The sequence below is a fragment of the Lepidochelys kempii genome, chromosome 1 (genome assembly GCF_965140285.1).
Source record: "Lepidochelys kempii isolate rLepKem1 chromosome 1, rLepKem1.hap1, whole genome shotgun sequence".
Taxonomy (NCBI): domain Eukaryota; kingdom Metazoa; phylum Chordata; order Testudines; family Cheloniidae; genus Lepidochelys; species Lepidochelys kempii.
In genome coordinates, this window is record NC_136380.1 from 158,954,670 (window position 1) to 158,979,706 (window position 25,037).

General features: G+C 42.6%; 1 protein-coding gene across 2 annotated transcripts in view; it reads right to left on the reverse strand.

Annotated features, from left to right (window-relative positions):
• The window catches only part of ABCG1 (ATP binding cassette subfamily G member 1), an 82,782-nt gene extending 59,500 nt beyond the window's left edge, over nt 1–23,282 (reverse strand). The window contains exons 1-2 of one of the 2 annotated variants that reach the window (XM_073359972.2): nt 23,177–23,282; nt 19,319–19,559 (exon numbers count right to left, since the gene is read on the reverse strand). In XM_073359972.2, the coding sequence (XP_073216073.1) occupies nt 19,319–19,559; nt 23,177–23,218 (283 nt within the window). In that variant the 5' untranslated portion in view covers nt 23,219–23,282. Of the gene's footprint in view, nt 1–19,318; nt 19,560–22,847; nt 22,933–23,176 lie in introns of those variants that run through there. The other variant, XM_073359982.2, reaches the window with a different exon arrangement.
• Nucleotides 23,283–25,037: the final 1,755 nt, after the last annotated feature.

The following is a 25,037-nucleotide window of genomic DNA, read 5'->3' on the forward strand; positions in this document are numbered from 1 at the left end:
TGAATTCCAATTCAGCAGTCTCTCGCTGGAGTCTGGTTTTGAAGTTTTTCTGTTGTAATATCGCAACTTTCATGTCTGTAATCGCGTGACCAGAGAGATTGAAGTGTTCTCCGACTGGTTTATGAATGTTATAGTTCTTGACATCTGATTTGTGTCCATTTATTCTTTTACGTAGAGACTGTCCAGTTTGGCCAATGTACATGGCAGAGCGGCATTGCTGGCACATGATGGCATATATCACATTGGTAGATGTGCAGGTGAATGAGCCTCTGATAGTCTGGCTGATGTTATTAGGCCCTGTGATGGTGTCCCCTGAATAGATAGGTGGCCACAGTTGGCAACGGGCTTCGTTGCAAGGATAGGTTCCTGGGTTAGTGGTTCTGTTGTGTGGTATGTAGTTGCTGGTGAGTATTTGCTTCAGGTTGGGGGGCTGTCTGTAGACAAGGACTGTTTAACCAGTTACTAATTCATAAGAGGACCTTCCCATGACAGCTTACTCTCCTTAAGACCCTTTAGCGTGAGACCTTGTCAAAGCCTTTCTGAAAGTCCAAGTACACTATATCGACTGGATCCCCCTTGTCCACATGCTTTTTGACACCCTCAAGAATTCTAATTTTTCGTGAGGCATGATTTCTCTTTACAAAATCTGTATTGACTCTTCCCCAACATATCATGTTCATCTATATGTCTGATAATTGTGTTCTTTGCTATAGTTTCAACCAGTTTGCCTGGTCTCTGCTCTAACACTGACCAAGCAAAGCTCTATGGTTTGGTATCTAACTAGATGATACTGTGATTCAAAGGACAGCCCAATCTTGATCTCCTTTTCCTATGTACAACTGTGAAGACCCTGCAAGTATTTGTAACTATTTCTTCCTTTATGTATCTGCATAACATTGAATTGTTATAAATAAGGATATTAAGAAGGAAAAAAAAGTGACATACTCTAGGTTTTAACTCCATTAAAATACATTGGGCAAGTAGGATCTGATTTGTAACAGCACAGTGGTCCATTTGTGCCAGCATAACTAGTGCAAAGTTGCTGTAAAGCTCTTCATGGAAGTACTCCTTGCGCTGGTAGCCTATCCTACCAGCTGCAGAGCTCAGCCAGCTCTGTACCTCTTGTGACAGCCTTAGGCACAGAGAGTGTTCCAAGGCATGTTGGAGGCAGGAGAGAAGTATTCTGGGAGGGGATGTGACTTGGGCTATTATGGCCCTAGCTTGGCTGTGACAGAGACTATGGACAGCCTGGCACAGAACTGGCCCCTGGCAGCCCCAGAATCAAAGGGACACAGGTCTCCCCGAGTCCCTATGGCAATCTCTGTTCTAGTGCTGAGGTGAACTGGGATCAAATAGTTTTGAGGTGTCAGAGTAGAAAAATGTCTAAAATATAGCTAAAAAACAACAGTTGATGTATCTGAACCAAACATTAGGACACGACAAGCAGAATTCAGACTCTCAGCAGGTGGTGATGGAAAAGGCCTGTTAAATTATCAAGTCCATCTCCCTGCCAGGGCAGGATTATTCCCCATTTTATTTTCTAGGGTTTTCTCCAGTGGAGTGTTAAACATCCAAAGCAATGAGGCTTTCGCCACTTCCACTGGGATGCTATTCCACAGCCTAACAGATCTCACCAGAAATTCAACTTACATTTTCCCTTCCTTAATTTCATCCCATTATTACTAGTCACCCCCTCAGCATCACCCTACAAAATTCTCTCCCTCCATGGCATTCATGCCTTTTACATTCCTGCAGCCTACTTGAAATTCACCACACACACACACACCCCGTGGCCACCACATAGCCAATCCATCCCTTCTTAGCTCCTATACCCTTTTCTCTTCACTCAGACCATGTCTACACTACAGGCGCTATAGCAATGCCACTGCAGAACTATTCTATAGACACTCCCCACATTGATGGAAGGGGTTTTCCCATTGACATAGGAAATCCAACTCCCCAAAAAGCAGTAGCTTGGCTGATGGAAGAATTCTTCCATTGAGCTAGCTGTGTCTACACCGGGGTTAGGTCAGTTTAACTACAATGCTCAAGGGTGTGAAATGTTCACCACCCTGAACAACATAGCTAGGTCAATCTGAATTTTAAGTGTAGACCAGGCCTCAAGTCTCTTCATCCCCTTGATCATTCATGTTGCTCTTCTTTGCGCTTCCTCCAGTTTCTCTATATCTTCCTAAAGACAAGATGCTCAGAAATGAATACAAGATCTATCTATATATCTAGGATTTTATTCTGCACAGATTGCCGTGGTATCTGAGTGTCTTAATATCCCTAAAACAACAAGGAGTCCCTGTGGCACCTTAGAGACAAACAAATTTATTTGGGCATAAGCTTTCATGGGCTAAAACCCACTTCATCAGATGCATCACGTGCCACAAGAGCTCCTTGTTGTTTTTGCTGATACAGACTAACATGGCTACCATTTTAATATCCCTAGTGTGACTGCACCACTGCCATGTAAGAGGAACTACTACCCTTTACTGTAATGTCATGCTTCTTCACATGCACCCAAATTTTCTCTCATATCACATTGCAAAATCATGTCTAATTTGTCATCCACTCTCTTTCAATATTTAACGCTTTCCCTCACACAGATTTTCTGGATTATTTTATCAGCTTTAATAACTTATTTCAAGTTGAATTTTGTTTCATCATTAGAAATATAAGCAAGGAAATATCTTCCTGTCCCTTTATATTTGTTTTGTAATCCTCACTAGGATTGCAATTCCTCCCTAGGAGTATCAACCAGGAATTTCATTAATTCTTTCCTTCAAAATAACGAATGTTAGGCTCAATTGCCTCTCCTTAAGACATCTTATGGAGATTTTTCACCAGCTATCTTATTTAAAGGGCTGGGTTTACCTCTCCATCCCTTTCCCCTCTCCTCCCCTTCCCCCATACCTTCACACACATTCCCCTGAGGAATCAGTCACAGGTGGAGTAATAGGACCCTATTACTCCTCCACCCCTGTCCTGATTTTCATACTTGCTATCTGGTCACCCTACCAATTATACACCTTTCCCCAGTTACTCAGATGCGGATAACAAACATTTTTATTCCACCAGAAAATCAGCTACAGGAAGTCTCTACTGTGTGGTCATTGTTTGACTGCGGTTCCCCCCCAGTGTCTTTTGTAGGCTAAAGTGTACATTTTCATTACTTGTCAAATTCTGGGTATTTTACTTCTGGCTACCTAAAAAACATATTCCACCAAGTCTTTGCCATCAACAGATCACCAAAGAAATGGAAGTGAAACAGTTTTATTTAGTAAACATGCATGTTCCCCTTTAAACCCAGCCTGAAAGGGAGTCAGAACAAAGTCCAGGGTAACACAACAGGAATTTCAGATAATGTTAAAATTTGCAAATAGAGATCTAATGTTGTACCACATCTGAGCTGGAATCCCTGCTGACATATTCTGAGGGGTTCAATGACATTCTTCCATGTCACTACTGAGGAAAAACAGTGATAAAACACAATATGAACAGTATGGATTGCAAGAGAAATTATAACAAACAGTAGAAAATTGCCCAGCTCATACAACACAATACGCATCTATTGAGCACTCAAAAGAATGAGAAAGCTTCCATTTTACAGTCCACTTTTCTGCTATGTTCATTTATTATGCAGCTTATCCAGTGAAAACAGGCTTGAACGACTTCTAGGAAACTGCCATTCCCTTGCTTTTGATGCAAAAAAATCGCAATTTTGCTTATCTGGACTGGAGTTTGAATCCAGGTCAGGTTAAAATTGGGGGAACTATCATCCTTTGGTTTATCTCCAAGCTAGTCTGAATTCTTATCTGGCCTTGCAGACTGTAGTATTTGACTCTCTAAGTAAAGCACCTTACTATTTATCATGATGGACTACAAACCTAATTGCACTGGATGATATTAATGTACCTGAACTTTTAAGTATTAGAGCACGCTAATGAATGAAGAGAGGTTTTAAGGACAGAGTTTGATCAGAAAAGAATTTGGCCTATCAACTTCAGTGCGTTTATATCAGGGATGAATTTGGTCCAGAATAGTCTTTCATGAGAAGACACACTTGACAAACTGTTAAAGGATATGTCATGTGGGTCAAATTCATCCTTGTACCACCACAATAACTCTAAGACAGAGGTTCCCCAACTTTTCTTATTACGTACCTCCTTCCAGATCTACCAGCTCCCTGCATACCCCTACCCTTCTCCTCACTGATACTGTGTTCTTCTTAACACTACCTGTCTTCAGCCAGCTGTCCATATTTCACTGTTCTGTACAGATATAATGCAACGTATACAACTGGAAAAAAAAGAGCTCAGTTAGACTGGATAGTTGCTGGGAAACTGAACTTGTGCTGTATGACTATTGTAGGTGAGGGCTCTGTGTGTCTGCGTTCTCATTGGTACATCTTGAAGCAAATTAATTACCGTATTTTATATAACAAATTCCCACAGAGTTTTAAAGCTTCATCAGAGTAACCGATTATGAAAATAGAATAAATAATTAATAAAATCCACCTTTACACAGTTTCTCCCACGTACCTCCTGGAGATGTCTCACATACCGCTAGGGGTCTGTGTACCAGTTTGGGAACCTCTGCTCTAGGATGATACAGCATAAGAGTTGAATCACAGCCTCCCAAGTTAGTCTTGTTTGTTAACGTAAATGCATTTCTATTGCCCTGCTTCAAATAAATGCAACCAAATAAATTATTTTGACTACTGAAAAGTTGCCCATGAAAATCAAACACTATAACAAGGCTGTGATCATGCCCTATCTTCCTGAATTCCAAGTACTGTAAAGAATAAACAAGATTAATGTAATGGTGCAAAATACCCAACTTCATGTTTCTTTTACTACCCCAGTACTGTCCTGCTACTGGTCGCAATCACACTGTAGAAATATACAATAATATTGTATTCCAGGATTCAGTGATTTATGCCTGCTTCAGTTGAGTAATATCTTTTGCCATGAGGTTTACATGACCATATCCTTACATGTCAAAACAAAATGGCAAACATTCTCTCCAAGAAGGTGAAATACTATTGCTTACTCTGACTGCTGATTCCTAATACAATAACTCACACACATGGTAATAGCACACAGTCTTGGACATTAGAACTTGTTATACTATAGTAGAAATGGCAGAAATTCTATTTTCCAGTTTGCAGTTGTTCATAACTATCTGAGATTTTCACATTTTGGTCTGAAATTTTCCATACCCGAGATCCAATCCAATGCCCACTTAATTCAACGGGAGACTTTCCATTGCCTTTATTCGCTATTGGCCTGGACCCTGGGTCTGTGCTGGTGATTTGATTTATTTATTTTTAATGAAAGTTTGAGCAAACCCAAGTCAGCCATTACGGAGTAAGAGAAGAGGGTTTAAAAAAAAAAAGTCCCATTGTTCACAATTCTTGCAACCTGTTTTCGAACAGCTCCCCTATCAAACCTGCTGGAAATTGAAGGTTAAAATCTGGCTGATATTCATAATGGTATTTGTAATCTTTGGTCCAGTATTTACATGTTAATATCAACTTACTCCAAATTTGCCCATCCAAAGAATTACACAAGGTCCAGGACCAAAACCCATCTCTTTCCCATCCCCAAATGAATGAAACCTTCATGGAGAGCTGCACTCCCCAGTTCTTTTACTTGCGTCTTGAGGATCAAAAAGTTCTCTGATAACAGCCTATGACATTCATTTGTCTGCGAGTAAGAGGACTACAAACCCCATGGATCAAGTAGGGTAAGTTTCAACCTCAACTGATATAAGCAGGCTTTTAGAGAAAGCTGGGCCCCAATTTTCATTTTCATGAATATTCAATAAAAAAATGTTAGTTCAAGCATTTTGACCCAACTGCAATGGCAAACCCAATTTGCCAGTGCAAATTTTCTAATTAAGTATTTACCCTCTAACCCCTCTTTCTTTTGATTCTACATTCATTTGCTGATTAAACACATTACATTCACAGTACTTTATTGTTTAATGTCTCAGTCACTTGGAGAAGTGTTTGGCTCGCTGCTTGTAAAATGAAGTAAAAACGCCTGAGTTGTATCCATGCCATCTCGTTCACTTAAACGATTCCAGAGGGATGGCACAGGTTTAACTCCGAGCAGAATTTGGCCCAATATCCTTGGTTACAATAGTAAAACCTTTAGATAACTTTTTGTTTTCAAATTTTATGTTCATTTTAACTAACCATATAATTTCTGATTTTGAAGCTCCCATCTCCTCTCTCTGACCCTAAGATCTATGCCAGGAGTTCTCAGACTTTTGTACTGGTGACCCCTTTCACACCGCAAGCCTCTGAGTGCGACCCCCCCTTATACATTAAAAACACTTTTTAATATATTTAACACCATTATAAATGCTGGAGGCAAAGCGGGGTTTGGGGTGGAGGGTGACAGCTCGCAGCCCCCCATGTAATAACCTTGCGACCCTCTGAGGGATCCCGACCCCCAGTTTGAGAACCCCTGATCCATGCTTTGAAGGTCAGGATAAGATTGAACACAGGCCTAATTTCCTAGGGTCCTGACCATTAACTGTTCCATCTTTTCCTTTAAGTTAGCAGATGTACTCAGGAATAATTACAAGTGTTGTTTATAATTAAACATGTAAAGCAGCAAGAAGTAGCATTCTTACACAAAGGATGTAGGCTGTGGAAAGTAAATGAGAGACAGATGGTAAATTATCCTGCAAACCCTAGGCCTCTGCCATTTATTAGTATTTATTTATTTTGAATGATGAACAACAAACGAGGTTAAATTACATAATGGTTGGAATGAATTAACACATTGTTTTCCTTTAAGGATTTAGACTACTTTGCCATCACCATCCTCTCTCGTGATAAATATATATTATAAATGGTCAGGTCCTTCTCCTGGTAACACTGATTTTTGCTGAAAGCCTAAAACAACTCCAAGTGAAAATGAAAGACTGGGAGCAAAAAGTAACTCCTTCTAGCAAGCTTAACCAAGATGCTTTCCACAATGGGACTCAACAGAACACAACAAAATTTGAGACTTAAACACTACAGGTCTACAACGACATTTGCAAGTAAGTATTATGATTTTATCCACACACTGCTAATATTTAGAAAGCATTAATTTGCTAGTATTTGCTAATACTTCTTTGATACTTTATTATGTGAGAAAAGCTTCCTTCTCGAAAGAAAAAAAATCAAAAATTCACAAGTTTGAGCCCAGATTCAATCAAAACATATGTCTGAGCTAGAACAGCTAATTCACTAGGGAACCAATTTCTTATTAATACATTATCAGTGGGACACCATGGTAGGCCTCCTGATTATGTAAGTTCCAAGGGAAAATAAATGAATAATAAATCTCCACAGCATTCCCTTCTACTACTGAAATAAGAATCTCTGTCAAAGGTCTCCTCTCTTCTTATGTCTGAGCTGCTAGTACCTCTCTCCGTGTGGTGTTTCAACTGTCTTCTTGCTTGGGGTGGGGAAGGGTGAATTGTAGAGCTGGTTGAAAAACATGTTTCATGAAAAATTTTGAAAATTTCATAAATCATTTTTGTTCTGCAGGTTGTAAAAAGGAATGACTTTTCATTTATTTGATGATTGGTGAAAAATATTGATATTCTTTTGGGCAGGGGGTTCCCTTTTCCTCACCATTTCCCCCCTCCTCCTTTCTCTCCTTTTTCTAGTTTGTAACTGAAGGGAGAGAAAGGAAGGGAAGAAAAGCCAAAAAAACAAAATTCTCATTTCTCTGAAAAACAATTTTTGACAAAAATCAATTTTTTATAAATGTTCGGGGGGGGGTTGTTTGTTTGAAGTCATTTTTTATGAAAAATTTAAACCCTGTTCGAGAGAGCTGATTCTGTTTTCTTTGAAACCGTTTAATATCATATATATATATATACACATATACATATACACACAAACACACACATACATACACACACACACACACCATGGAGCTGGAGTGTGCCTTTCACCCTGAGTAGGGGCTGATACATAGATACTCCACGGTGCTCATCCTGTTTGAGGGATGTAGACATCCTTGCAGCGTCTGCTTACTCCTATGTATTCTTATAAGGTCTAGATAGCCCACGCATTAGTAAAAAAAACCCTGGCACTCCCCTTATGCCCATGCATAAACACAGTCCAATTCACAATCTAGTCCTTATTGTTAGTTTTATTGTAATTGTCATAGTTCTTTTGTTAGATGAAAAGACTAAGTTCATATCAGATGCTCTGCATTTAAGTCTTTGTTTATACATAAATGCATGTGTTGCAGCTCAGATGTGAGGTAGTATAAAAAAGCAAATTCTGCCCATTTTTATACCCCAGTGAGATTACATTGATGTAACTACAGGCAAAATAATCCCATATGCCTGTGCTAGAGCACAGAACAATTGATTGTTCCCAACATCCACAGTCCTAGGCAGGTTTCTGCCATGTGGTATGCTGGCTTGAGCCCTGAAGTTATTTCCATCCAAATACTGTGTGAGATTATCTGTCACTTTATTTCTCCATATAAAGCAAGAATGTACTAGCTACAGAAACCTCATATGAAGCACTATGTTGTGGGGTTTTTTGGCTAATAAATTCACGTTTTGCTTCAAGGACATTAGCTTCTGGATTTAGCCACTAGCTTTTTATTTGTAGTGCTCTCTTTTTAAATTTAAATTAATACACTCCTTTAGGCTAAAATATTGTGTCAATTTTGCTAGGATTCTCCTTTGAAGTTCTGGTTTACATGATGCTGAAAATGTTCATTTTCTAAGTAAGATCAAACATTGTTTTGTTTTGTTTTTTAAACGGAGGGGGGAATGTGTGTTGCAGTTTTACAGGCACAGTTCCTAATTATAACTCATAAGGCCAGAATCTGATGTATGCAAGTAATGTCTTGTTCCATAAGTAGTCTTACTGAAATCAGTCAGCTTACCTGCTGAGTAAAATACTCATCCATGTAAGGAAGTGTGGCAGAATTCATTCCTTAGCGAATAAGGGCTGAACCCTGCACCCTTCCCTATGCAAACAAACTGCCCTGAAAATGAACATTTTGCCTCAGTAAAAACTGGGTAGATCCTACATTTTCTAGAAGGTACATTTCAAAACAGCATGTAAATAGAATGGCAGAATACACAGCATGAGCAAGCCCTGCAAGTAATTACCCAGGATTCAGGGGCGTGGGGGGGAGAGGGGCTGGTACAGCCCATGCTACTGCGACTTTACTACTACAATACCTGAGCTAGCTAGATTAAAAGTTACTTGGGTATGTCTACACGAGCTGCAATCAGACCCTGTGATTACAGTACAGACACATCCTAAAGGTACGTCTACACTGCAAGTGAAGGGATGATTGCAGCATGGGTAGGCATACCCATATTAGCTTTAATCTAGTTAGTACAGGTAACAATAATAATGTAGATGTGGTGGCACAGGCTTTAGTTCAGGTTAACAACCAGAGTATGTACTTAGGGTCCCTGGAGGGCTTGTACTCGGATTATTGGAGCATACGAATGTCTGTGCCACCATGTCCATATTGCTATTGCCATCCATTCTAGCTAGATTAAAGCCAACACAAATATGCCTACCTGTACCACAATCACCCCTTCAGTTCCCGTGCAGACATACCCATAAAATGGAAACAGCAGAGATTCTGGCCGGCATAATGAAAGACTACTTTAAGTATTTCAAAAATTCTGTCAAGGAACTAATTTTTCTTGTTATTCATCTGGGACAGTTCATGCCTGGCCATGAATTTTACAAAAACTATAAAATTTGTTATTTTAAAATACTGACTAGACGTCATTTTAAGAGTGAACTGAATAGTCTTAGTTTTAATATACATTATTTTAAAAGAAAGAAAAAAGGCTTGAAAAATACAGACCAAATCCTACTAACCTTCCTCACACCAATAGACTCAATGACTAAAGTCCATTAGGCCAGATTCTGCCAACCTTACTCCACAAGTAACCCCACTGAAAGTGAATAATCCTATTAATTTCAATGGGACTACTTGTGGAATAAGGTAATACTCAACATGAGTAACAGTGGCAGAATCTGGCCCACTACACTGAGTGGGATCTGTCCCAGAATCTGCTATTTTATAAAATGCATGCAAGAGGATGGATAGGGAATTGTTATTTTTTTTGAGGGCCACCTCATGAAATGCCATAATTTATTACAATAGTTGTGTTTTCTCCGTACTTTTTACCATCTTTATACAGTTTGAATGCTAACAAAAGTGTGTACCTCCTACTGGGTTACAATAAAATTAAATTCAGGAATCATCAAGTTAAAGAAAAATATACAATTTTGGTATTGTCAGGCACGGGTAAAATTAAGCTGATTAAAAAAAAGGAAAAGGACCCTTAAAATATCTAGCTCTGGAGCTTGTTCTCTAGTACTGCAGTTAATTTCTACCAGTTAGACTTGTTTGCTCTAACATATGGATACTAAATTACTTACATTTTGCTATCTGAGATGCGAATATATGATCTCAGAGCAAGCAGATTCTAAAGTGGATGAAAACAATACAATCTAGAGAAAAGGAAAAAAAACTATCCCCAGCAAGGGTTTTGGTCCTTACTGTTCTACATCTTTTCCTCTCATCTTAGCAACAGTACATATAGCAGCCAATCAGACGACACTTCCTCTAGCTCTAACGTCAGACTCGGAGGTTACTATAGTGCACTGACCGACAGTAACCGTGAGAGAGGAAAAAGACAGTTCATGCGGCACCTCTACCGCAGTGCACCTGCTATGAGGAGGACAGGCTTTTTCTAACTCCTCTAGGAAGGATTAGCCAGTAATTTAGGGCAAGTCCTATTTTTGATCATTTGGATCTCAGAATGTCACCAAGAGTGAAATCTTTCCGGGACATTACACAAAACACAGAAAAATATATGTTTTGTTCAATTCAATATGTCTGAATGAATTTGTAACAGCACCCAAGAAAGAATTAGAGAAACCTAGTCCTTTGAAATCTATTTTGGCATTTTGACAGTGACTTAAGTCACCTGTGTTTTCCATCTTCTTATTTAAAGAACAACATTTACACGATATATGTATCTTTTAGCTGAAATGTAGGTATCTAAAAATCTCGAATGACATTATTTCAGAAAGTGATAATATTTATTTAAAAATTAAAATAGCTTAACAGCTTAACAAAAATTCTACCTGTCCCCAGACACCATGAGCCAAATTTGATTAAATTGGCCACTTGTCTAAAAGCTTCTCCCACGCAGGGAGAGGATCTTGTTTTGCTTGATAATTTTAAGGTCAAACACATTGCAGTCTTGTAAATTTCTCTTGGACCAACTGTTTTCACAGGGATTGCTGAAAAATGAAAAAAAAAGCCAGAAATTAATGATCACATATTTTACAGAGCATGGGTGTCTGTATTGCTATTAACCAAGTCAATACAAATAGAGTTTTTAGAAAAATTACATTTTGACTGGCTAGAACCCATTTCTTAATAGGTTACTATAGAGCAAATTTTACCAGCCCCTGCATTCTAACTTGGTGCAAATGAGTCATTACAACACTGAAAACAGTGAAGGAGAAAAATAAATTTCCAACTAAAACGTTGCCTAATTAATTGTGAATATGGACAAGTATTAGAAAAAGTAAAACTTGAGTTATTTCGGATTTCTGAGAAGCAAATGATCACTCTCTCCTTTGAGGATATCCTGGACTTATGTTGGAATGATATTTCCATCGGATATTAAATTAAGTCAAAGGTGTCTTGAAGTGTAGATAGGTGTCCTGAAGTGTAGATAGGTGTCCTGAAGTGTAGATAGGTGTCCATTTTTAGTGCATATATAAAACCAAATAAAGTAAAGATGCATGTGTTTGTCAAGGGTCAGAGGGCAAAATAGCATTTTCATCCCTGTGATGTGGTGTCCATACCTCACACTAGCCAAGAAAGTATGGGCTTAAAACTATGGGCAGTGGAAGTCCCGCCCCTCACACTGTGCAGGGCATGCTCCAACTGCTGCCTCAGTATAAAAGGGAGCAGCCCAGCTCATTCTAGGCTGACCACCGAGGGAGAATACTTCATAGAGGCTCCTGCCTAGGAGCTGCTTCAGCACTTGACAGCAGGAACCAGAGATCCCAAGGACTGGAGCAGAGACCTGGTGCCTATAACTGGCCAACTGGAGTCAGAATCCCAGGGAGCTATCTACAATGAGGGGCTCGGAGACTCTGACAATGTATGGACCCTGGCTTCAGGAGACAAGGTAGTAAGTGGCCCAGGGAGGCAGTGTGAGTGGTCTCTTCCACCTGAGGAAGATCAGAGTGTTGCAGTAGGATCCCTGCTGATTGGGTGGTGACCACACTTGCCACTGACAGGGCCCTGGGCCAGGACCCAGTGAAGCAGGAGGTGCCCGGGTTCCCCCTTCCCCGGCCATCACCCCTGCTGGATGGCAGCCCTTTATTCTATTATGCCATACAACCCTGATCCCCAGGGCAGCCATATTGACTCAGGCCATTAGGCCGTATAACCCAGAATCCCAAGGGAAGCCATATTGACTCTGGCTATTAAGCAACACAGCCCTGACCCCTAGGGTAGCCATACTGACTCCGGCCACTGGGTCGTGCTGTTCTCAGTCTACGGATAGGTGGATAGACTGTAACTGCGGTAGTTTCACAACCCCGACCTGTCCTCAAAGCAGACAGGGTGTGCATGCCCCACGACAATCCCCTTTACTGCATGGGGCTAGCCATAATCTGATCCTAGATACATGTATTTTATTGAAGTAAACTAATCTTCTCTTTATGGTGCTTTTAATGAGGAGCATGACAACAGAAGAGTTAACATCTGTTTGAAACCCTGATTTATGGAGGTATAAAAATTTTAATTTCAAATAGCACTAGGCTGAAACTTAGTAGAAGGTCTATTTGCCCTAATATTAATCTTCATTCTTTCATTGGTTAACCTGGGTTTTTCTTTTTCTTTTTTAACTCTAGATTGAGGTATCAGAGTTCGAGGTGGAAATTTATTTCATACCTTATTTTTGTTCAAACTCTAATCAAAATAAGGAGTTGCATGTTAAAAAAATGAAAATTTTGCCTGCAGATAGTCCTCAAACTTTGTGGATTAGGCTTTTGTTATATTGAGAAAATATATTTGACATGGCAGAGGAATTTTTCCTTAAAAGGTGAGTTGGCTCATTGTTCTTAAAAGTGAGGGACATCCAGCATGGGCCTGAACAAATCATAGTGCGTGCACTGTGCACGTTTCCCTCCTCCAGTTCTGCCAACTCACCTCCATTCCAAAATATGTCAACACCTTTACACCAGTCCTGGACCTCAGCTAAGCAGACCGAGTCCCACTTAACTGCATTATAGTTTTGTGATGTGCCCAAGCAGCGGCCAGATTCAAACCATGGAACTCATTTTCACTGGTGGAGAACAGTAATCAGGATTTTATCCTTGCAGCCTCCAGAGCTGAACTAACTCACTCCACAATCTATATCCTTCAAAACTGAACAGCTATTTCACTGTGAAAATCAGAGACTTTTCTCTATAAACCTTACGGGCAAAACTTCCAAGAGTGCCAAAGTGATTTAGAGGCTGACTAAACTATACTGAAAGTCAGTGGGACTTAGGCTCCCAAGTCATTAAGGTGCTTTTGAAAATCTTACCCTACGCCCTTTTCCAAACCCTGTGCTAATGAAAATACCCACTGAAATGGACAGGTCAGAGGTACCATTTGCTTGATTAAGTATTTGTGTGCCAAATTCATTCCCAGCATAATTCCACTGACTTCAAGGGACTTATGTCAGGGATGAATCTGGCCCAAGGTCACCCCTAGACTATCTCATGATGGATTTCTTAATGGCGCATTCCACTCATTTTAATGAGTCTCTTGCGACAAGCAGCATTTGTCATGTAATTCTTTGTAAATGAAAGTGAGTCCTTCCACAGACATTTAGCCGAACAAAAAAGGGAAAATGAAATAGATATATTAAAGAGATGTTAAAGCTGGGACACAGATCAATACAAGAAACATCCTGACTTAAAGGCAGCCATGGTGTATTTAACTTACCTGTTATTGGCAAGTAATGCAGAGCTGTAGTTCTCACTCGGTCTTATAAAAAGTAGATGATGTTACATGCCATATGGGTTTCACTGTCTGAACAATGTGGCTGAACATAAAACACAATGGCAGCATCATCACAAAATGCCCCTGCTTTTGTTAGTTTGGATCTTAACCTTACCTTTACCATACTGTTTTGGTTGGTTGGTTTAAGACTTTCAACTCCCATACAATCCATTTGCATGGATTTTTCTTGGCAAGAAAACTATATTCTCTCATATATTTGAGCATTCACTGAATGTTAACTGTTTTTCTCATTAAAACCAGGCAGAAAGATAAATCTAGGTAAACAGCAACAAATTTTCTGAGCTAGATAGTAAATGAACACCATCAATTTGAAAAAACTCACTGACATCTAAAAATCTTTTACCTATTGTTGCTATAAGTAACACCTAAGAGTGACTAGAATTCGAAGAGATTTTCTATCCTTTTTATTTTGTGTATTTGACAGCAGTTTGCAGTTAGTTTCACGGTTTGTTTTTTTAATTAGTCATTTGTACTTCCTGGGCCTGATTTTTTTGCTGCAGGTGAGTTACTTTGCACTATTCTCGTGTAAAAGCAGACTTAAACCCAACATATCTTGCCAGCAAAAGATCTCTCCAGCATGAGGAATCCCAACCAGCATAGTCAGCTATGTGTGGAGTTCATTGTTGCCTTTTTGCTGAGCCGTAGATTATGGGGCTTTGCAGTGCATTAGTTTCTCAATGGAGGGAAATTGGTAACACAGACTCAGGGTATTTTCTCACATAAATTATTTTTAAAATGTATGCAAACTCTGTTTATTTTATTGCACAGAGTTAATATTTTGCAGAAACCCCAGCAAAGAAACCACAGACCTCATATGAAGAAGCAGCTTTTTGGTCAGCATCTTCACTTGAGAGCAGTTAGGCTGTTCAGTTTTTGATCTTCTATTCCCTACTGTTTTTAGCTTGTCCAACGTAATAACTGTTTTAGTTAAGCCAATGCTCTGAGCCTGCCCCTGGTGGAGAGAGGTGGGAACTGGAGGAAGGGGTGTGGCTTGAAGGCCTCTGTGCTCTGGTGATCCCAAGCAAGTCTAATGGACCTTGAGACCCATTGGCATCTGGCATAATTTAGAGCAGTTCTGAGGAGGCTGCTCTAAGATATGTTAGGGAAAAAGCAAGTGCAAGCCCAACATCAGGACTGGGGACTAGCAAATGGCCCCTTGTAGCTGCCCTGTACAGAGGTGCACAGAAAAACTAACCCTCTCTTTCACACACCAGCATGACGACATCACTGTCATGCACTGCTCTTCCCTACTGCTAGCAACAGATGCATACCAGTAACAGCAGCTGCAGAACTGAAACTGAATTGCCAGGAAGCAAGCAAGCGCTCAATAAGGGAAGAAGCAGAGGCAAAAGCCTGAGAATGTTTGGTAACGATGCTGTTGGTTTATCCAAAAGGTGCTCTTAAATCTCAGAAGGTGAACAGAAAAACATTTAAAAATTTGAGGCATTTTTAAAAGTAAACATCAGTGTTCAATTAGAAAAATGATTTTTTTTAAAATTGAAAAGAATTCAAGTAGATAGCATCCTTTTAATCTCCATGAAATGCTCTTCCCTGAAATAGTCATGGCTATTAAAAGCTAAATGCAAGGGGTGGTTGGAACATTTTCTACCACAATAGAACCTCTGAGTTACAAACACCAGAGCTACAAACTGACCAGTCAACCACACCCCTCATTTGAAACTGGAAGTACCCAATCAGGCAGCAGAGACAAAAATGTACAGTGTTAAATGTAAACTACTAAAAAATAAAGGGAAAGCAGCATTTTTCTTCTGCATAGTAAACTTTCAGAGCTGTATTAAGTCAATGTTCAGTTGTAAACTTCTGAAAGAACCACCATAACGTTTTGTTCAGAGTTAGGAACATTTCAGAGTTACGAACAACTTCCATTCCCAAGGTGTTCGTAACTCTGAGGTTCTACGGTAAATGAAATTTAATTGAAATATGACATTTTGTCAAATCCAAAATGTTTCACAGGGAAGTATCAGTTTTGTCGAAATTTTTATCCAGGAGGGTTTTTTGGGTGCTCTGTTCATTTCTGACCAGAGAAAGAGAAACTGAATCAAAAAGCTCAGGTTTTGGATCTGAAAAGGGACATTTCAACTCAATTCCATTTTGTGAAAACCTTTGAAAAGGTCTTGTTTTCATTCCAATGAGGAACAAAACAAAATTTGAAACCTCAAAACTTGCTGGAATTGTCGTCTCCCATGTAGCTCTACTAAATACATTAAATAGCTTTCAAAAATTCCTCACCACAGAAGGTAAGAGGAAGTAATGATTTTTTTTTTGGGGGGGGGGGGGGCGGAGATGAGATACATTAGGACCCTGGTCCTGCAAACACCTATGCATGTGAGTAACTGTATTCATGTGAACAGTGGGGCAGGGGCTACCCACAGGCATAGGTGTTTGCAGGATCAGAGCTTACGTGATGATGTTCCTTCACCCCAGACATTTCTAGATTATGAAAACTTGGTTACATTAGCCAGGTTGGCATGATGGTGCCTGGGAATTCTGTTTATCTGACAACACATTTTATAAAACAATTTTAAGACGAAAGTTTAAACCAATGGATACACACCCACAGACAGGTAGACTTAAATTGAGAACAAGAAGTGTCATATAAAATTTCACTTACCTTTGTCTCTGGTATGGCTCAACAGCACATTTTATTATTTTTGATGAATAGATAATACCTTACCAAAGCACACAACCATACCAATTTACTCTACAGGAAACAATTCCTTGTGGAAATGTAATGACTGCATTTAAGTATATGAAGCTCTCCTTAAAGAGTTCAATATTTTCTCTTGGGTGTATTTCCTTCCAGAAGCGTCTGCTACTGGGAATATTATACATCCTACTTGCCCCTTCAAAGAGACCACTAATCTGAAGAAAAGATAACTTCACTAGAAAATGCAGTGCACCTCATTCTCCTCTCCCTTGCATCTTGTGTAGCCCTTCGCAAAGTGGGTGGAAAATGTTACTATTCTGATTGGGCAGCATTTTATACCCATATTTCGTAAGTGCAAAAGACCAACAATGGGCAAGGCAAAGGAGAGTCGGGCCCATTATGACAGTTTCTGAGTCCACAAAATGGAGATGAGAATATTTACCTATCTCATGGATGCAGTGTAATGACTAATTAATTACCAAATATGTATACATTGCTTTAAATATGTAAAGCATTATATATATTAGAACTAAGGGTGAAATCCTGGCCCCACTGAAGTTAATGGGAGTTTTGTCATTGACTTCATCGGGACCAGGATTTTACCCTCTGTTTCACTCATCACCTCTGATGTGTTCTGAACAACTAACCCACAATCTGTTTGTTGACCACAATTTGTTAGGCAGAAATGGAAATACATCTGTCTTTGAGCTCATGTTGTTAGACTGGGACTTAAGGTCTTGAAGTGGGGGCGGGAAGAATAATGGAGGTATATCAGATAAAATAAACTGCTGCTGTAGCTGCAGTGGATATAAATACGTTCTGGGATACTTCAGAGCCATATTTAACAACTACTTAGGTGGGAGATTGTAGTAGTAGTTCCTCATTTCAATGAGATATACCATCTGGCTAATAGGCTTACAAACATGGGCCCAGATCTAGCAAAAGTAGCCATGTGGGCAGGCCCTTATATCCACTTGGTTTCCCAAGGACTTCAGTAGCATTCACTATTTGACTTCACCGGCACTCCATGTTGGCAGATTCCTTTGTAGGATCAGGGCCCACAAGCTGCACATGGGGTAGGACCATTTGTTCACAATTTACCTCGCAGTACTTCAGCCAAAAGCCTGAGGTGCTGAGAACACCATTTAAGTCAATAGAAGGTGCTCAGCATCTCTCAGGATCTGACCCTATCAAGAACTACCAACCACATGGGTTCTCTCTCTTTATACATTGTTAGGATGTAAAAAGAATTGATAAAACAGACAAGAGACATGGATGAGCTGACATTTCTACATATTATGGGCTAGATTTTCAAACAACACATTTTAAGAGACACATTCTGCCCTCAACTTCGTGTGCCTACTATACCGCTGAAAAACTCACTCCTCGGAAAAAAAGTTCAAAACCTAACCATTTGCCAGTAAACGTGCCTTCTCTTTTGTCCTATACATAGGATAGAAACATATGAAATTGTAGACTAGGCAAATTTGGTAACCCTGTAATACTGTAATTACTTGGACCATGAGATCTAAATTGAATTTGGAACTCTGTCCAAGAATAAATTCTTTGTTATCTGAACAATAAATGCCAGGGGATCATACAGGATTAATAGTTTAGCTAGAATGAATTTTAATCATAGTCTTTATTTCTACTGTTTCAGCCAAACTCCCTCGGCGACTAGAACTGGTTTGTTAGGCCCAGATTGTGCCATTTAGGCACTGGCTGGAGCTGAGAGCGGTTCTGAACTGTACCACCCCATGAGAAACTCTGGGAGGTACTGTGCTTCAGAAGGTACAGCCCCACCCCCAGCTCTTCAGTACACAAGGGTGGCATCTATGATGCAGTCAGGGCCAGATTTACACCTGATGCACGCCCTCTGCCTACAGCGGACTTTAGTGTTTTCTGTAAAAAATGACACTTTTTAACCACTTATCTTTTAGGAACCCCTAGAACGCCAGTGCCCCAGGCACGTGCCTAACTGGAAATCCAACCCTGGCTACAGTGCCTCATTGAATGGCATAGCTCACACTTCCCAGGGCATCTGCCTAGCACCTGAAGGTAGGGAAGGTCCTCTCAGCACACTCTGAGGTGATCTTCACCCCCAAAGTTACCAGCAAGGAGCACTGCCTCGAAAGCAGGGATTGCTACTGTGCTTGTCCCTTGAGCAGGATAAAGAAGGATGGTGGTGAGGAATGCTCCTTGTGTGCATCCTACCTCCTGCTCTCCCATAGCAAAGCCAGAAAAAATAGCCACTTTAGACTTTGTTAAACACATCACTTTATATTTAAGATAGTGAGCTATTTGCATACTTCTACAGATTTATTTGGAACCAGAGAAAACATCAAGAGTCATTGCAATAAGTGGCTGTGAGAATGCCCCAGAAAAAAACAAACACAGAATGTCTTTTGATGAACCACACTCATTGACTTTGCTTCTCTGTAAACCACACACTACCTCCATTTACCACCACAGGCCACGTGAGAATGTAAAGACCATTTCTCTTGATATTTCTGCTAAAAACATTAGTTTTCCTCACCCTTCTTCCTCCACCATGGTCCTTCCCGGATAGAATATGACAGTTCCTTAAACTCAATGTTCACAGCTGGTCTCCGGGGTAGGTAGGAGAAACGATGAGCTTCTGTTAAAGTGCTGTCCACCTTTTTTAAGTGTCCATTCAACAACCGCACATCTTGGTTATCCGTGACACTTGAGACCACCTCATCCACTGAAACACACACTGACTTTGGCTCAGCCATAGCAGAAGAACTGTTGACATTCTAGAAAATATGAATAGGAAACAAGAAAACTTTTCAGAAACTCTTCACTGGCAACAAATTTCATCAAACTTCTTCATCTGTTCCAATAATCCAAAAAAAAGGTGAAAGGGAACAATTCAGTGGTTTGAGTCCTGTGGCCTATATCTAGGCAAGGGCATAAAGGAGTAGGAGGCAGCAGTGAAAAGGAGCTGTTTCCCAAAATCTAGCAAGCTTGTATGCTGCCATCCAAAGCACACACAAGACTTCCACTAGCACCAGTCACTTTTTTCTTCTTCTTGAAGACTGCACATTGAATGTAGTAAACACATGATCCATAATTCTGGAGGTAAAAGTCAGCTCAGATTACCAAATTTCCTCGGGAGGGGGCGGGGGCGGGAAAAGGTGTTTTATGCATGCTCATAACTAAACTAGTCAGAAATCCAGCAATGCCTACAAAATTTCTTCAACCGTTTGACAGTAATGACATGTAATATGAACAGGATAATGTGAAAGAGGATCTAACAAAACCATAGGCACTGAAAAAATAATGGCTGGCAGCCCAGCAGATCAGCACCTCCCTCTCCCCACCCAGCACCTTCCGCTCGCCATTGGCCCCATTGATCAACACCTACCCTTACCCGCCAGTGCCTCCCACCTGCCGCGATCAGCTGTTTGGCCGCATGCAGAAATCACTGGGGGGGTGGGGGGGAAGGAGTGGGGGCAGAAAGAGATGGGAGGAGGGGGTGGAACAGGCAGGGCAGGGGTGAGAGCTTGGGGGAAGGGATGGAGTGGAGGCAGAGCAAAGGCGGGGGGAGGGAGGGGGGCAAAAGTCAAGCACCCCCTGGGGAACAAAGGAAGTCAGGGCCTATGAACAGAACTAAATTTGTTAACCTCAGTGACCTGTGATGAAAGGTTTAAAAAACTGGGCAAAAAACTTGAGAAAAGAATACTGAAGGGAACCTAATAAGTCTTCAAATATGTTAAGGGCTGTTTTAAAGAGGATGGTGATCAATTGTTCTCCATATCCATTGAAGCCAGGACAAGAAGTAATGGCAATAATCTGTAGCAAGGGAGAAACTTTCTAAAGACAAAGGTAGTCAAGTTTTGGAACAGGTTTCCAAGGGAGGTTGTAAAAACTTCCCGTGAGAAGATTTCCACAAACAGGTTGGACAGAGATGGTCTAGGAGGTTTGCTTGATCCTGCCTCCGAGCAGGGGGCATGGATTTGATGACTTCTCAAGGTCACTTCCAGCCCTAGATTTCTATAATTCTATCTTGCAGGGACTACTTGCTGTGAGCAAGGGCCACTCTTTGAGTAAGGATTTGCAGAATTGTAACCTACAGTAAAGTAAGTGGCAGAACCATTTGCCCTGTTCAAGAGACCGTGATCCTTATCTTGTTAATGCCAATGGGCACAGGTTCAAGTCCTACATTTATATTTGTTTTCTTTAACAAAAGGACTGTTACTAATCAATATAAATATATTTGCATATCAGTTGATAAAAGCAAACAAGCTATTTTTATAATGATACTTATTTACAACTGTGTATGTCAAACCAGTGGTTTTCAAACTGTGGGTCGCGAACCAGTCCTGGGTCACAGGATGTAAGGCACTGGGTCGTGGCAGCTTTGGTCAGCATTGCCGACCGGGCCATTAAAAGTCCGGTCAGTAGTGCTGCCCAGCTAAGGCAGGCTAGTCCCTACTTGTTCCGACACCGCACTGTGCCCCAGAAGCGGCCAGCAGCAGGTCCGGCTGCTAGGCGGTGGGGCCCCAGGGCGCCGCGCACTGCCCCCACCCCAAGCAACGGCTCCGCACTGGGGCAGGGGCAGCACTTGCAGGTGAGAGCCACGCGGAACTTCTTGCACGCCTCCACCTAGGAGGCAGACCTGCTGCTGGCCGCTTCCGGGGCTCAACACGGTCCGTGGTGCCAGGACAGGCAGGAAGCCTGCCTCTGCACCCTCGCTGCATCGCTGACAGGAGCCGCCAGAAGTAAGTCCGTGCCCCAATCCCCTGCCTCCAGCCCCCCTCCTCAAACTCAGAGCCCCTTCCTGCACCCCAAACCTCTCAGCCCCGGCCCAGCCACGGAGCCTGCACCCCCAGCCCAGAGCTCTGACTCCCTCCCACACTCCAACCCCCTTCCCCAGCTCTGAGCCCCCCCAAACCCAGAGCCCCCTCCTGCACTCCAGACCCCCATCCGCAGCCCCACCCCAGAGCCTGCTCCCCCCCACACACACACTCCAACCCTCTGTCCCAGCCCTGAGCCCCTCCACACCCCAAACCCCTCACCCCCAGCTCTGTTGGGTCACAGGCATCAACAATTGTCTTCAACTGGGTCACCAGAAAAAAAAGTTTGAAAACCACTGTTTTAAACTGATGTATGTTTCAATTAATGTGTTTTTGTGTAACAGACAAAGACTCTGCCTGCACCTTCAACCAGATTCCTATGGTTTTATTTTCCAGTTTCTCTGTTGAAGTTTTTAATTGCTTCTGTTTCACAGCAGGCAAAACAATAAACACATTCCCATTCAATGCAGTAAAACTGACCTACATTTCTTGCACTGTGAAATGACTATCTTCTACCAACCAACTTCTCTCCAAATATCTCCCTTTTGTTAAATTCAACCATACGTACACAAAACCCATTAGATAATGAGCTAGAGAGCTTCTATGTTCCTCAGAAAATTTGGTTTGAAGTCATAGGATGCAGTTGTGCAGGACAGAGCATGCTCAGAAAACTGTCTAAGCCCCCCCTTTTTATGAGCGCAAGGCAAGAGGTAACTATCGGTCAAACCTTGCTGTGTGTCCCTGACTTCAAATCCATGATGCTATAAATGAAAAATCACTGCCTCCTGCCTAGTTCTAGCCAGCCTATCCTCTGTGAAATGGCACTAACTATGCCACAAGAATAACCCCCAGACCTTGAGATAAATTCTTTACATGAATTATTTACACAATCAAAGACCAAGGTTAACCAGCCACTCCAGTTGCTTAGAAAGCACAGGCAATTAAATTACCAAGCTATGGCATCCGTTTACGTCTGCATAAAAATCAAGTGTCCTCCTCTAGATCCCCTCTCTCACGGCACCCAGACAAAACGGTTATAAAGCTACTAACCCACCGCAGGCAGACTCACAGACAAGGAAGGCATCACAGCAACGCTTACTACACACTGGAAGCCATCGACCCGGGTTTTTTGTGGCCTGGGACACTTTTGGAGACGTCCCATGGCCCTCCTCACCCCCTCCCCAAGGCACGCAACGTTGCCTCCCGCCTTAAGAGCGCCTGCTGGAAGGCACCGCTGGAACTCACCGCCTGGGGATTATCCTGCCTCACCGCGCCGCTTAGGCGGGGGACGCTGCCCTCTCCCTCCTGGGCTGTCCAGGAGCAACCGGGCGGCGTGTGTACCTGGGGGAGGTTTCCTCTCTCTCCGCGTGTGCGTTTTGAAAGACGGGCCGGCTGGAGGGACGAGCAGCGGGGCCCGAGGTGGGAAGCTCACCCCGCAGCGCCGACCCTGCCGGTGGGAGGGCAGGCTCTGCGGGGCTCGGGCGAGCCTGGGGAGCTCTGCTCAGCCCGTCGCCCCGCCAGCCCCTCGCGCACCAAACCAGCGCCGCCCCGCCCCGGGGGAGGCTTCTCCTTACCAGAGCGGTGCCCGCCGAGAGCGCTGCCATCAGCCAGGCCATGGGCCCGGAGTCGGGCGGGGCGGGGCGCGCGCGGAGTGTGGGGGGGATGGGGGGGGAGGGAGGTAGACTCCAGCCGCAGCCGCGGGAGAAGGTAGCGCGGCGCGAACCGCGAGGCTCGTACGAGTGGCGCCGCCTCAGCCCCGCCCCGGCAGCTAGTCCCGCCGGATTGGCTGAGCAGGGGAAGGGGGCGGGGCTGGCCTCTTGCAGGGAAACGTGCTCTTGTTTTCCTGCCTCTGGCCGGGCGGGGCGCTGCTCTACCCCGCCCCCCCCCCCGCGCGCGCGCGCCGCTGCGCGCTTTATAGCCCCGCCCCCTCCCCCAGCCTGGTCCCTGGCTGCTCTGACTCTCGCCGTGCCTGCGTGCAGGGCAGGGAGTGGGGGGCAGCGCCGTGTGAGGGGTGACCCCCAGCAGCCTTGCCCCCTCTAGGTGCAGCACTAGCGGGATGCACAGAGGAAGCTTTCCACTTCCCTCTGCTCCTTGAGCCTGGACTTGGTGGCCAATGTCTAGGCAGCGAAGAAAACGAAGTTCCTTGCCTCCTGGGTTCTCATTGCTGCTATGGGCAAAGTGTATTAGGAACAAGACAGCTTAGCAAGTGGAGAGCTTTGTATTGTAACGGCACGGGAGAGCCATGATTCCATATTCTTGTGCCATGCATAGGTGTTGGAACTAGGGGTGCTGGGGTGCTGCAGTACCCCCGGCGTGAAGTGGTTTCCATCATACGTAGGGTTTACAGTTTGGTTCAGTGGCTCTCGACACACCCACTGTACAAATTGTTCCAGCATCCTTGTGGCCATAGGGTATGGATGCATTATCAGTGGTTACTGGTGATAAGTTATAAAGCACTGCAACTTCTTACTACATCAGCACAAGATGCAGAGGAGTCAAGAACTGAAAAATTGATTAATCTTGATGTCACCCCTGTAAAGTAAGGAAGTAAGTTTGGCTGGGGGGCTGGGGCTGGAGACCACACAGTCAGAGGCAGGGTTGGAATCTGAGTAATTCCTGTGTGGGTGCTGATGCTGAACAGACTGTCATAGTGTGCCACAAATGCAGCTGGAAAGGTTCTGTCACCAATGCCAGGGGTTCTAAGTACCAGGGATATTAAAGGCACGTGCTGCCGAAGTCACTGCGGGGTTCTTTTTTCCTTGTTTGTTTTTTCTCAAGACAGAAAAGAAAATGCACTCAATCAAGGTGCAGTATAGATGGATATACTGGAGGGTTGGGGACTCAAAGCAAGACTAGTGGTAGTGTCAGGCAGTAGTGTGAGAGCCTGTGCATCATTTTGTGTGTGGACGTGAGATGTGTTATATTCAAGTGGGGGGTCATGCCTCAATGGTAGTTAGCACTCCGAATTTCCTGTACTGTAGTCAAAACCATAGAGAGATGTGATCTGAGAGTAGGATGGAGAGCCAAAAACTACTGAGCTCTGTCACTTACTTGTTATGCCTTGAGTAAGTTCCTAAGATTTCTTTGGCTTTTGCAGAACTGAGAATCTGTCCCAAAGCCTGGTCCAGGTAATAACCACATACTTAGTGGACCTTGTTCTCATTTGTCCTAAGGACCATTTACACTTCTTTGGAAATGTAAGGAGGCCTTAGAGTGGGCATAAATTACTGCCAGAATGGCGTAAAGTGGCCAGTGTCAATGAGAATCAGGCCCAAAATGTCTACAAAGCATATGATAATAAAGTTCATAAACTTTTTGAAACCTTCTAACAGGGAGTCTGTCATACTACTTACCACGTCCATAATGGGGTATGGACATAAAAGTAATCTTCACAATGATCTTGGGCGGTAGGTAAGCATTATATCCCTCTTTTAA